Source organism: Dermacentor silvarum, chromosome 3 (genome assembly GCF_013339745.2).
Source record: "Dermacentor silvarum isolate Dsil-2018 chromosome 3, BIME_Dsil_1.4, whole genome shotgun sequence".
Classification (NCBI taxonomy): Eukaryota; Metazoa; Arthropoda; class Arachnida; order Ixodida; family Ixodidae; genus Dermacentor; species Dermacentor silvarum.
In genome coordinates, this window is record NC_051156.1 from 204,763,116 (window position 1) to 204,775,363 (window position 12,248).

At 46.3% G+C, this 12,248-nt stretch overlaps 1 protein-coding gene across 1 annotated transcript in view; it reads right to left on the bottom strand.

The window, feature by feature from the left end:
* LOC119445167 (scoloptoxin SSD14-like) overlaps positions 1-10,955 on the bottom strand; it is a 49,218-nt gene extending 38,263 nt beyond the window's left edge. The window contains exon 1 of the mRNA XM_037709491.2: positions 10,806-10,955. Coding sequence (XP_037565419.2) covers positions 10,806-10,955 — 150 coding nt within the window. The remainder of the gene's footprint in view (positions 1-10,805) is intronic.
* Between the last annotated feature and the right edge of the window lie 1,293 nt (positions 10,956-12,248).

A 12,248-nucleotide genomic window follows, 5' to 3' on the forward strand; every position in this document is an offset into this window, starting at 1 on the left:
GCTCAACCACTCGGATAAAAACGATCGTTTCGTTGAATTATAAGACGGAAGAAAATGCTACTTGTCTACTTCTGTTAGATTCTTAGAAAAAGTAACTTTTTGGCTTTACCCTTGAAAACGACATGGGTGGTGTAAATGTTTCGTTTTCGCTCAACTCTGCGCCGCGCGCTCTCAGATTTCAGTAGTTCCGTTATCGCGTAGTGCTGCGCTGGTGTTACTAGCTCGCTAAACTCGCCCTTGAAACTGCAAGCAGCAGAGAATGCCGCGTCCAGGTGATAACACGGGATGCCCAAACGGTCCGCGCGACAGCATGCCTAGACGGTGACCAGCTTCGTCGCCTGACGTCATATTGCTATAGTCCTTGCTGCTTTCGCGCTCAGAAAAGCCGGTGTCGAGGCCGCAGGCGTAATGCTCCTCCTGTACGTAATGTCGTTGCGTCCTGTCTTCTTATTTCACGTGCCCGCCCATCGGGGTGTTGACAGCAAAGAACTTGCTGACAACATCGCCAATTTCGCCGCATCACATGGAATTTCCAGATTCATTCTTTCTACACAGGCCTCTATCAAAATTAAAATGTGTGCGTCCTCGTACGCCCAGTGGAATGTTGCCTGGTCGCGCGATAGCGCGGACACGGCACTTTACCACTGGGTGCCAAATGTCCTAAAGATACCCGCCTTCTTCCCGCCACGTAAACCTCTCACTCAACTACTTACCTCTCATGCCCACCTACCTTTCTGTTTTTTTTTTTTTTTTTCGCTTTCATCTCTCCCATCATAGTACCTGTGCCTGCGGAGATACCTGCACCGACCTACTTCATTACTCTAATCATCGCCCTTTAACTTCCATGATTGCTAGTTTAATTAAAGATCGCCGCGACATTTTTCTCACACCTGCACACTATACTTCACTTCTAATTAGCCAACAGAAGAGAGCACTGTTAATCCGTCTTTAACGCCTCATTTCCCCTTTCACCTTCCCGGCTTCTTCTTTGATTATTTTACTTCGTAATGCGTGCGTCCCTTTTCGTTCCCTCTCACCCTCACACATTTGTTTTGTTTTCTCTTTCATCTCTCTAGTCAGCTTTCGCTGTTTAGTGTCCTTGGTTGCGCTGACTATGGTGGAGCATTTTTCCGGGGATACTATTCGCGAAATGTCTGCATTTCATCCTCATACTTGTCATCATCATCATCATCATCATCATCATCATCATCATCATCATCATTCGACTCAACCCCCTGACCACGCCTTTTGATTTCCTCATCGTTCTTCTATGGCACATCATATTGATTGGTGATTTTTCTGTTTCAATTTAACTTCGGCCTAATATTCAGTTATACCCCAGATTCCAGCCATTTCCCAGCACATCAAAGACGTCCCATGTCCCTGGACTTTTTGGGTCACCTGCCAACCACCTGTCCGCACCTGCCTGACCTCTGCTCTTGGTGGCCTGCCTTGCCGCCTTGGACACCTGTCTTTTCTTTCTTAAAGGCCTTCTCTTTTCGATTTCATTCCCCCTTTTTCATACAAGTGCTTTTGCTTAATATGTTTTGATAAACGCTGTCGAGACGCATCCCACCATGCTGATGCAGACCTTTGGTGCCTCGAACTTTTAGTTGGTCAGAATCACGTTTTGACATTTAGTTTGGCTGTATCTCGCGTCTTTTCTTTTCTTAATTGGCTTTTCTCTAAAACCTTTTTTTGGTGTATGCCCCTTTTCATTTATGTTTAATTGCCATACCTGCCAAAACCTGCCATACCTTTGGTGATGCAGGTTTCCCTAACTTTTATTTAGGTTTCTTTCATTTTCGAGGGGCCCAAAATATAGCCTCGTAATACACAACGACGCCGGCAGCGCGAGCCCTCAGCAGCATGTCACGCTCAAAGGAGCTTAAATCGCTGAAATCGAGCCCAGTATCGCGAGCCAATGTGTCGTCGTCAGTGTCGTCAACAAGGTCCATTGCGACGAGCGTCGGCGATCATTACGTTTGCAATTCGGCGCAGGCTTTACTTTCCCTTTCGCACTGCCGTCGGTTGTGTTGGCTCTGTTTCTGGCCGCGCGTCTGCGTTTTCCGCAAAAAAAAAAAAAAAAAAAGATCGCCATATCACGAAGTGAATGATGATGAGTGGGCGAAACTCCGGAGGTAATCTGGTAAACCGTGAATCCTCCGTAGATTTTGCCCACTCGATCATCATACAAAGAGGTGACACAGAAACACGGGGGTGTGGTGTGATTATACACAGTATATGCACAATGTTTTGTTATTTACAGATTGATACAGTGTATACACAATGTTTCATTATTTACACATGGGGTAGATGATGATTTTGTTCAAGAGCACTACGGACCACAAGGAGGTGGTTCCCCTGATTCTGTTTTAGTCATATATGACGTTAAGCTCAGGAGAACGTTTCCCTTTGAGTATAACGGCATTGTGGTCCGTAAAGTACAAAGCCACGGGGCGGTCGCGAAGGACGTATGTGCCGCCGTTTCCGCGCCTGTACTTGCTGACAAAGTCCTCAGACAGACGTCGCCTGGCCTCGTACTTCTGAATGATGTTGGGCTTCCAAACGTCCGTGGAAGACGCGCTGAGGAAGCGCGCCAAGAGCGAGTGGAGCGAGCGCCGCAAACGAGTCTTCTTCGGTGTTCATAGTAGCAGGGTAGCAGTATCGAAGCGCATTGAGTGTCGACCGGCGAAGGAGAAAGCGCCATCTAGTGGACGCCATTCAAGTCAAACGAGAGCACAGCTGCGCCTCTAGCGGGAGCGGTGAGTACTAGCGTGGCTACAAGGGCGCGACGGGGGACAAGTCTCGACCCTAAGGAGCTTCGCCCCTAAAACCGTAGCTCCGTCTGCGGGAGGCATTTATTACTCACCGGCGGTACAGCGGCTAGAATAGGGAAGTGTGCCGAAGGCCCCGCCGCTCGCGTGAGCGTTTCAGATGCAGCCGCAAGGCGGCGCTCACGCTCGCATTAAATTAATTAAATTGAATGCGCAAGTGAACGTTGGGTGCATAACATTCACAAAAGAGACAAAGGCGCCCCAAAAAGATTCTGGAACCATATAAAAGCACTCGGAGCTCCAACTAGAAACTCGCAAACGGCTATAAGGGATGAAGACGGTAACATCTATGAAGGCGATGATGCGCTGCGGTACATCACAGACGTTATCAGGCATAACTTCGGTACGAGAAAAAGCGTAGATCCAGATCCAGCAACAACAGAGAGGCTTGAGAGATCAAAATTCAGCATAGAAAGCTTTTATTGGAAAAAGGCAGCAGAAAATGTCCCTAACAACACGGCAGCAGGACCCGATGAAATCCCAATACAGCTAATCAAAAACCTCGGTCCAAAAAGCAAGGCAATGCTGACTAATGCCATAGAGCAAGTGATTAGAACAAAGAATATTCCCGTTGGATGGCGTGAAAGCAAGATGAATCTCATCTACAAAGGCAAAGGAGATAAGGATAAGACGAGCTCGCACAGGCCAGTTACAGTAACGTCGGTGATATACAGAATGGCAATGCAAGCCATAAAATTAGAACTGTCGAAGTGGGTGGAGGAAAACGGTGTATTGGGGGAACTACAGAATGGGTTCAGGCCAGGCAGACGCTTAGAAGACAATATGTTTGTACTAACTCAGTGCATAGAGATTTCAGTAGCTCAGAAAAGACCTTTATGGGTAGCATTTCTAGATATTAAAGGAGCTTATGACAACGTAGACAGGGAATTGTTGTGGGATATTCTTCAATACGAAGGCATAGATGACGATTTCGTGGAGCTGCTGAGGGAGATATATCGAGACAACCAAGTACAAGTGGCATGGGAAGGCCGAAAAGGAAATGAAATGGTGGGAATTCACCAAGGATTGAAGCAAGGATGCCCTCTGTCACCATTGTTGTTCGCGCTTTACGTCAAGGGCATAGAAAGACGACTGGAAAACAGCGAATTAGGTTTTGATTTATCCTACATGCGTAATGGACAAATGGTGCAACAGAAGGTCCCTGGATTGATGTACGCAGACGACATTGTGCTACTAGCGGACAATAAAAAAGATTTACAGATACTTGCGAATATCTGTGGGAACGCAGCGACAAATCTAGGCCTTAAGTTTAGCACAGAGAAATCAGGGATTATGATCTTTAATGAACACACGAGTAACTTCGTGGTGTCAATTCAACAGCAAGTAATACCCATAGTGAAGCAATATAAGTACCTCGGCGTACACGTAAACGAAGGAAAGAATTACTCAAGCAACCACCAAGATAATCTGAAAATAAAGGGGAAGCGGAATGCAGCATTAATGAAACACAGAGCACTGTGGGGCCACAATAAGTATGAGGTGGTGCGTGGAATCTGGAAAGGAGTAATGGTGCCAGCGCTAACATTCGCAAATGCCATTATATGCTTAAAATCGGATATATTGGCGGGTTTGGAAGTTAACCAAAGATCAGTAGGCCGGTTGGCTTTGGGAGCACACGGTAATACGACAAATGAGGAAGTGCATGGAGAGATGGGTTGGGCCTCTTTTGAAGTCAGAGAAGCACAAAGCAAAATTAGTTTTGAAGAAAGGCTCAGGAACATGGATGAAAATAAATGGGCGGCTAAAGTGCACAAGTATCTCTACATGAAAAGCGTGGACACAGAATGGAGGAAGAGGTCAAGGAAGTTGGCAACCAAGTACAGGATAATCGAAACTGTAAATAGACAAGCAGGGGTCATCAGAAAGAAAGTGAGAGAAATAGAGACCGTGAAATGGATGCAAAGAATGGAAACGAAAAGGACAATGGAGATTTACAAGAATGAGAAGAAAGAAATTAGAAGGGAAAATCTGTACGATAACACAAAGGGCAGTGCCTTGCTATTTGAGGCTCGAGCCGGTTGCCTAAGGACGAAAACATATCGGAACAAATATTCGGAACTAGATGAGACATGTGTATGCTGCAGTAAAGATCCAGAGACCACTCAGCACATCCTAATGGAATGCGACGGGATCCACCCAGCGAGAACCGTAGGTAACGTGAAACTCCCAGAAGCGCTTGGTTTCAAAGTGGAAGGAAACATAAACAGATCAGCCGTAGAGATCAGCAAGAGACGATTGGAGTACTGGTGGAATAAAAGCAGGGAAAAGATGGATACGACCTGATCTCTTAAAATCATAGGCAGCGGTACAAGCTAAATTTTTGAAAAAGAAAGATAATGAGAGGGGGGGTATACAAAAATGCTAGATAAAGAACATGTGTAGTATACCTGATTAAATTAAGCAGGCTAAGTGACTATTTGTCGCCACCCCGTTTCAAAGGGGATGCCAATAAATCATCATCATCATCATCATCATCATCGTCGTCGCCCGACCAAGCCCGACGATCGACTAGCCGGATAAGCGCCCAGATTCGCGATGCGAATTTCCTTTTCTTTACCTCGAATGGTAAATCTTGCTGAGCCGGTCGTGTTCGCGAAGATCGCAGCAACATTATAGCGACATATGCGCCCTATAAGTTCGCGTATAACACGTCATTTGCTTGCGAGATCTTGGCCGTCTTGGCACCTCGAAGGCCGTGCAGACACGCCTCGAGTTTTGCTTCACTGCGGTCTTATTTTACGCGCAAATTGCTGTCCATAAACGCGCGCTTGAACTAAAACAACTGTTCTTGCTCGCAAAGATGAATTTAGTCCCTGAGTTGTTCGTTAAAGAAATATGCAATTGGATTTCACTTAATATGTAACTGCCCTTAATTGGAATGCACCCATGATTGTGTTACATAGAAAGTTGCCTTAGGTCACTCAATATTTTCACGTTTGCGCGATTTCTTGGAAACTGGGATATTATAAGCGAAATATGGTGCAATTATTGATAATGTTTATCAATCACTGTGTTGCCGTGTACTGTAATGTGTCACTTCAATAAATGTTACGAGGAAACATAATTAGTTTCGAGCTCGTCGCTCATAACAAACTTTTAATTTCAATTCGTTTCGAACAAACAGAACACCATATACTCGATAAGAATAAAAAGAAAACAGGTTCGGTTGAAGGAACATAAATAAAGGAGCACATTTGACGAGAACACCGAAAAATGCTGATGGTGCATTTAAAATAATAATGAAAACATTAGAATTCTTATTTCCTTTGCTTGCCCAGTTTCAATGGGGATAACAAGGGGACACAAATTAAAAATTATGGGGTTTTACAGGCCAAAACCACGATCTGATTATGAGACACGCCGTAGTGGGAGACTTCGGAAATTTGGACCACCTGGGGTTCTTTAACGTGCACCTAAATCTAAGTACACGAGTGCTTTCGCATTTCGCCCCCATCAAAATGCGGCCGCCATGGCCGGGATTCGATCCCGCGACCAGGAACAAAACTTAAGTGCTCAAGTTGATAGGTTCTGGCCCCTTACATTGCAAAGTAGCATCATGAAGCATCAACAATACAGACAAAATTACTGCAGCCCTCATGTAATGGTAATGCGCATGAAGCAAAGGTATTATTATTTGGTTTGTGTACATGCAACATAAGGACAAGAAGGAAATAGGGAGGGAGCAAGCTGACAACTGCCACCGAGAGGGGCACAACGCCTGCCTACTCTTTCAGGAGGAGGGAATAGAGGAATTGAAAACATGAGGAAAGAAAAGAGGAAAAGAGAGACACAGACAGAACAAAACAAAATACAAATAATGTCTATAAACGGGAGGCCAAGGTCCGTGTCCTTAAGAAAAGTTAGCAGGGCTCGATGGGCCTGGTCACGTCGGGAAGCACACCCTCTTGGAAAGAGGCAATCGTCAAGGGTCGCACATTGCAGTCCAATAAGTCCATATTCCTTAATTAGCAATGCGCGCTGCTCAACGAATGCGGGACACTCTAAAACAAGATGTTCAAGTGCCTCACAGGAGCCACAAAATGTACACGACGGGCTGTCCACACGTCCTTGTCGGTATAGGCGTTCGCGCACCAACACAGACCCAACCCTTAACTTATATAGCAGTGCTCTAGCACGACGGGGCAAGCCTCGACCACGAACACGGGGAGGGAACGATCCGTCTGCAACACGCCGGTCTGGGTGCTGCTTTAGGAGGTGTCGGCGTATCAGAAGACGAGCGTTTTCAAGCATGCAGGAAATGTCAGGACAGTCACATTCGTGGTGGGCACAACTTGAAGCGAGGTATAAATACCGATTTCGACGCAGCGCATACACAAAAGAGAAACAATAACAACTGTGCACAGCCGAGAGAAGACATGAGTGAAGAACCAAGAATAAAAAAAATATTTTAAGCACCATTCTTGTAAAGCAAGGAAAGCACTAAGCCGATTAACACACTTGAAACTACTGTAGCCACTGTACTTAATATTTAACACGAAAGGGCGTAACTGAACACAATACACATTCCCTTTCATGGTTCTCATGTCCTCCTGCGAAGTTTCAAGTGCTTTTTTTTTTCTCTCTTGTGGATGCCCGCTCTTCGTTTTGCACGATTTGTAACCAGTCGTGCAGCCAGGCACAAAACAGTGACTTTGACGGCGGCTGATCCCTGAGCACTTGTCAGCACCGCAGGAAACATAACTTTGCACAAGAATTCCCAACAAAAAGCGGGAGAGACTCGCGGACCAATTTGTATCGGGCGCTCAGCTCGACGTATAAACGAGTGAGAGTGCCCCCCGGCGGATGCATCACAAGGCGGCGACGGCGGTTGCCATAGGAGCCGCCGGGCGGTAATCACACTTCCCCTATTCTACTATACCGGCGGCACAACGTCACTATGAGAACATGACGTCACCACTCCTCGCTCAGAAGGGCGGGTGATTTGAATGGCGCTAGAAGTACGCGGACGCTTCAAACACAATTTTCTCATAAAATAAGTCTTTTCTTGGCACGAAACAACGGTTTCGAGGTTTCTGTGATCGTATTTTAACATTCCACATTGACTTAACATTTGCCTTTAGCGTCCCTTTAACGTCCCATGTCAAGGCAACATGTGCACGGCACGGAGAGGAGGCGAATCACACGCTGCTCCACGAAGTGGTTGCTAGGCAACGCGCGGTGACGTCATCGCCAGGCGCAGTTTTTGTTTGCACTACGCGGCCTAACCAAGAGCTTAAACAGCTCCGCTGTTAAATAGTCGCAGTTTCGGCCGAAAGGCGAAGCATCGATTGCGATAGCAAACTAGAGGACAGCTATACGAAGTAAGAATAGCCGTCTTACTGGCCGTATAAACTTGTAAACATAAGCATAGTAACTAAATTAACAAGCATGGTGCCACGCGCGCACAAGCAAACATGAAGGCATCCAACTCGATGGCCGCGGAAACTCGCTGTCAAAACGCTGTAGTGAGTAATGCAGCAGCAGCGAGCCAATTGACCTTAGTCCCGCCGCTCGCATCAACGCGAACCAAGCCGCAAAAACACTGCGCAGCAAGGAAAGACTGCCCCCGCCCGCCGCAGATGGGTTTCTAGATACAGCCGCCCAGGAGGAAGCGGCGGCGTAGTGCGCGGCCTCCCGCTCCCTACCCTGCCCCCGGAGCCCTGCAGCCCGGCGGGCGCGCGCGGTTGCTCGAACGCCGCGGCGGAAAACGCCCCCTCCCCCCCCCCCCCTATCTTCCTTCCCTCCCTCCGGAGCGGTGCGCGTGACTAGAAGACGGTGCGCGTCGTTCCCGCTTCGCTCTCTTGCGTGCGCGAGATAGAGCCGCGATCGCCGGCTCACCCTCCCACGCTTTCACTCGCACATAAAGAATACGGCACGCGGCGACGATTTTATCGACGTTGGACTTTATACGGAACCTCACGGCGACGACGACGGCAGAAATGCGCTTGGAGTGAGAAAAAACGTAGTTTCAAGCTCTACGTTTACTATTTCGCAGTTGTACACCAAAATCGTGCTATCGATTTAATGTGATTGGTGTCTGTGATAGTGCCTGTGGTGGACCAATATATGTAAGCGTGGGGAACTGGTAAAATGGTTACAATATGCTGAAATAAGTGGCATGGCCGCTCTCTAAAAATGCACAAGGTGTAAGTGGTATAATTGAGCGTTGTGTGCAGTATAAAATTGCTGTGGCTTGGAAGTCTTGATTGATCCAGTCACACTAAACATATAAAGGGTGTTTCAGAAAACGGGTTCTAAATCCTTTAAATATTGCGAAGATGCGATAATTCTGCCATTTCCTCGGAATTGATATTACCACATGAGCATACAATTGAAGATGAGTCCATATAACAAGTTAGAAAAGCAATTGTGAAAAAAAAAATCGGCAGAGACACTTCAGACTGCTTACGTGTGCGAATGCGAAATTATAGTCGCTTCGGTGAAGTGTGTTCGATTTATGTTTTCGACATGCATGAAACTCTATACGCTTGAAATGTTCGACAACGTAATAGAGCGCAAATGGTGAAATGTTCTTATTGGACAGAATGGATACAATACCCCGTACGATGTGGTCGAAGTAGAGAGCGCACGTGAAGGCATCGTCGCTGACGATTTGGCTGCGTTCGCACACCGTCAATCTCTCCACGGGCGTCAGTGCACGCACTACGCATACCTTTAGTCAGCCAGAACCGTGAAGCCACCGTACCAGGCAAGGCCTGTGTTCGATTCCCATACAGATCAAAATTTCCTATTTTTCTTTTTATCAATGCCGCCAATTTACTTAGTTGACAGGAACCTCCCTGAGAAGCTTGAAATCAGTCCGAGCATTTTTAGGTGTTTTTCCTCTTAGCGAAATCGGCCATTTTTGGTACCATCTTTCGGTCACGCCGACGGATTTTCGCGTAATTGGGAATATAATGCTATCGCATTAAAACTAGAATGGTACCTTTTTAAAGGAAATAATGCAAAGTTCCATCCAGTTTGAATCTATATATACAGCGAAGCTTTGTGTGAGTGCAAAAAGAGTCGAAACACGAGTTTGTGCTTACTGAATGTCCGCACAAAGTGACACGTAAAGCTTTATTAATTCGAAAGCATTATAGGCCCCATTACGGCAAAATCCGGCGGCGGCGTCAGCGGTGTCACCGAGAGAGGGTATGAAAAATGGTGACGGAGCAAAGCGCAAACACACGTCAAAAGATGCCGGGATTGACGACAAGTTTCCCAGGGAGGTTCCTATAAACTAGGAAATGAAAGGCTTTGAAAAGAAAAATTTGGTACATTTCGGTTTGGGTGGAAATCGATCCCGGGCCTCCGGGTAGGAGACGAGCACGCTTCCTTGAAGCCACGGTGGCTTCACGGTTCCGACTGACTAAAGGTATGCCTTGTGCGTGCGTCATTGAACATTTCACGTCGCAGCCATCTGGCTCACTAAAGATGTGGCCTAGTGCGTGCGTCGTTAGGCACGTGCCGTATCAAAACGGAGAAACATACCTGATACGGAGAAGCGGTGGTAAAGTCGCGAGGAAAGAGATTAGCGTTAATTAATAAACGTAAATGAAATTATTCAATGGCAGAATTTAAACAAAGGACTCAAAACCCAGCAGCTCGTTTTTACTTAGTGAGCTTATGTATACAGGTACTTCATCAATTCATACTGCCACACTATCACTGAGGTTCCTTATTGCGACAGCAATTATATGGACGCTCCAAGCGAATTTTTGCCGTCGTCGGCGCCGTGGCTGCTGCTTCTGCTGTCACTGCTGATTCTGCTTGCGTGGACGATTGCGTGTACTACTGCAAGCATGGACGATTCACTGCTTGCCACTACTATTTGTCCTTCGCCGACTGCGCATTCCACTCCTGCTTTGGCCGGCGTTCCCAACATGGCGTTCGCACCTCCTCCGCCGCCATTTCTTTCTGTCCCGGGTACTAGTCCTGCAATACCTTGACTATAGTGCCAAGAATAGACTGGCTAGTGTGCCGAACGCGGCCTCCATTGTGGCACCGCATGCAATAAGTGTCGGCGGCTGCCGCTAGGTGCGCTGCAAATGCAGGTGGGTGCCGCGGCGCCACCCGCTCTTCATAGCCCGCCATGTTTTCACAAGGGAGCTGCTGCGCTTTTTGTATTTATAAAGCCGTAGGAGCAGTAAAGTTCTCGTGTAGGAAGGTTATTTCTTGTTTAGGGTTTCTTTTGACTATAAGAAGGCTTATTTACTGCTTGCTGCTTGCGTTTGAGCTTACGTACCAGCTTAGCTTTGTTTCGAGTCTCGAACCTCCGGTGGTTCAATTCAGGAAAAGGGAGCACTACATTCGTTTTCTAAGAAAGTCCAGCTCATTGCAACGTAGGATTTTTTAAGTATACTTATTCGGCGACTTTTTTATAATAGGGAATAAGAATGCCTAATTTGTATGGACCTGTGAAGCTGGCTATATATAGTCTTTTTTTTTCAGACAATACAGATTGTTATAAAAAAAAGTAATGAACGAAGCGAACGTGGCGTTTTCGCAGAAGAGTTACTACCCGAGGCGGACATTGCCTCTAATAGCGTGAGCTTCAAAAGACTAATTAGCAAATTTTATTGATTAAAATTTTTATTCGTGCCTTGGGGACAGTTGCATAAATGGCAAATAAGGAGGCAGTGACATTTTCGTGCCCACCCATATTTTAGACCTTGAAAATCGCACCTAATTCGAGATATTCAAGATGTGTGCGGCGAGGTTTGAATGTTAGCATGCCGCAGTAAATCAAAACCCGACACACAGCCGCACATCCTTGCTAGGCATAAATGTGACGCGTCAGTAGCTGCCGCGACTATAGCCGATACGTTCGGTTTGCTATTTCCTCGCGCTTGTCGTCACGGCGTTTTGGCCTGATATGACAGCGGGGCCGCCTTTTCTGCGCTCCCGCGGCGCTCACTTTCGATATTGCCCGAATTGATCATGCAATTCATCGGATTAATCGAATTTCAACGCTATAGCGTTAAAATTCGATTATAAATATCTCAATTTAGGTCCGATTTTCAAGGTAAAAAAATGAAGGTGCGTTAAAATGTGAGTGTCTTCATAATCGCCAGTTCAACAATTGTATTAAAAAATTATAATAAATTTTTGTTAATTCGGCTTCTGAATCTCACGTTATCAGCGGCAATATCCGCCTCGCCTTGGAACTCATCTGCAAAACGCCGTGTTCGCTGCGCTTATAGCCTTTCTATAAAAAATGTGGAGTCTAAAAGAAACAGACGCAGTTTCACCCGAAAGGCTAAGCATCAATTGCGATAGCAAATTAGCAGAGAGCTATACGTAGTAAGGATAGCAGTTAAATCGGCTGTATAAACTTGGACGCATTCGCTTATAAGTTAATGAACAAGCATAGTGTCAGCGCACACA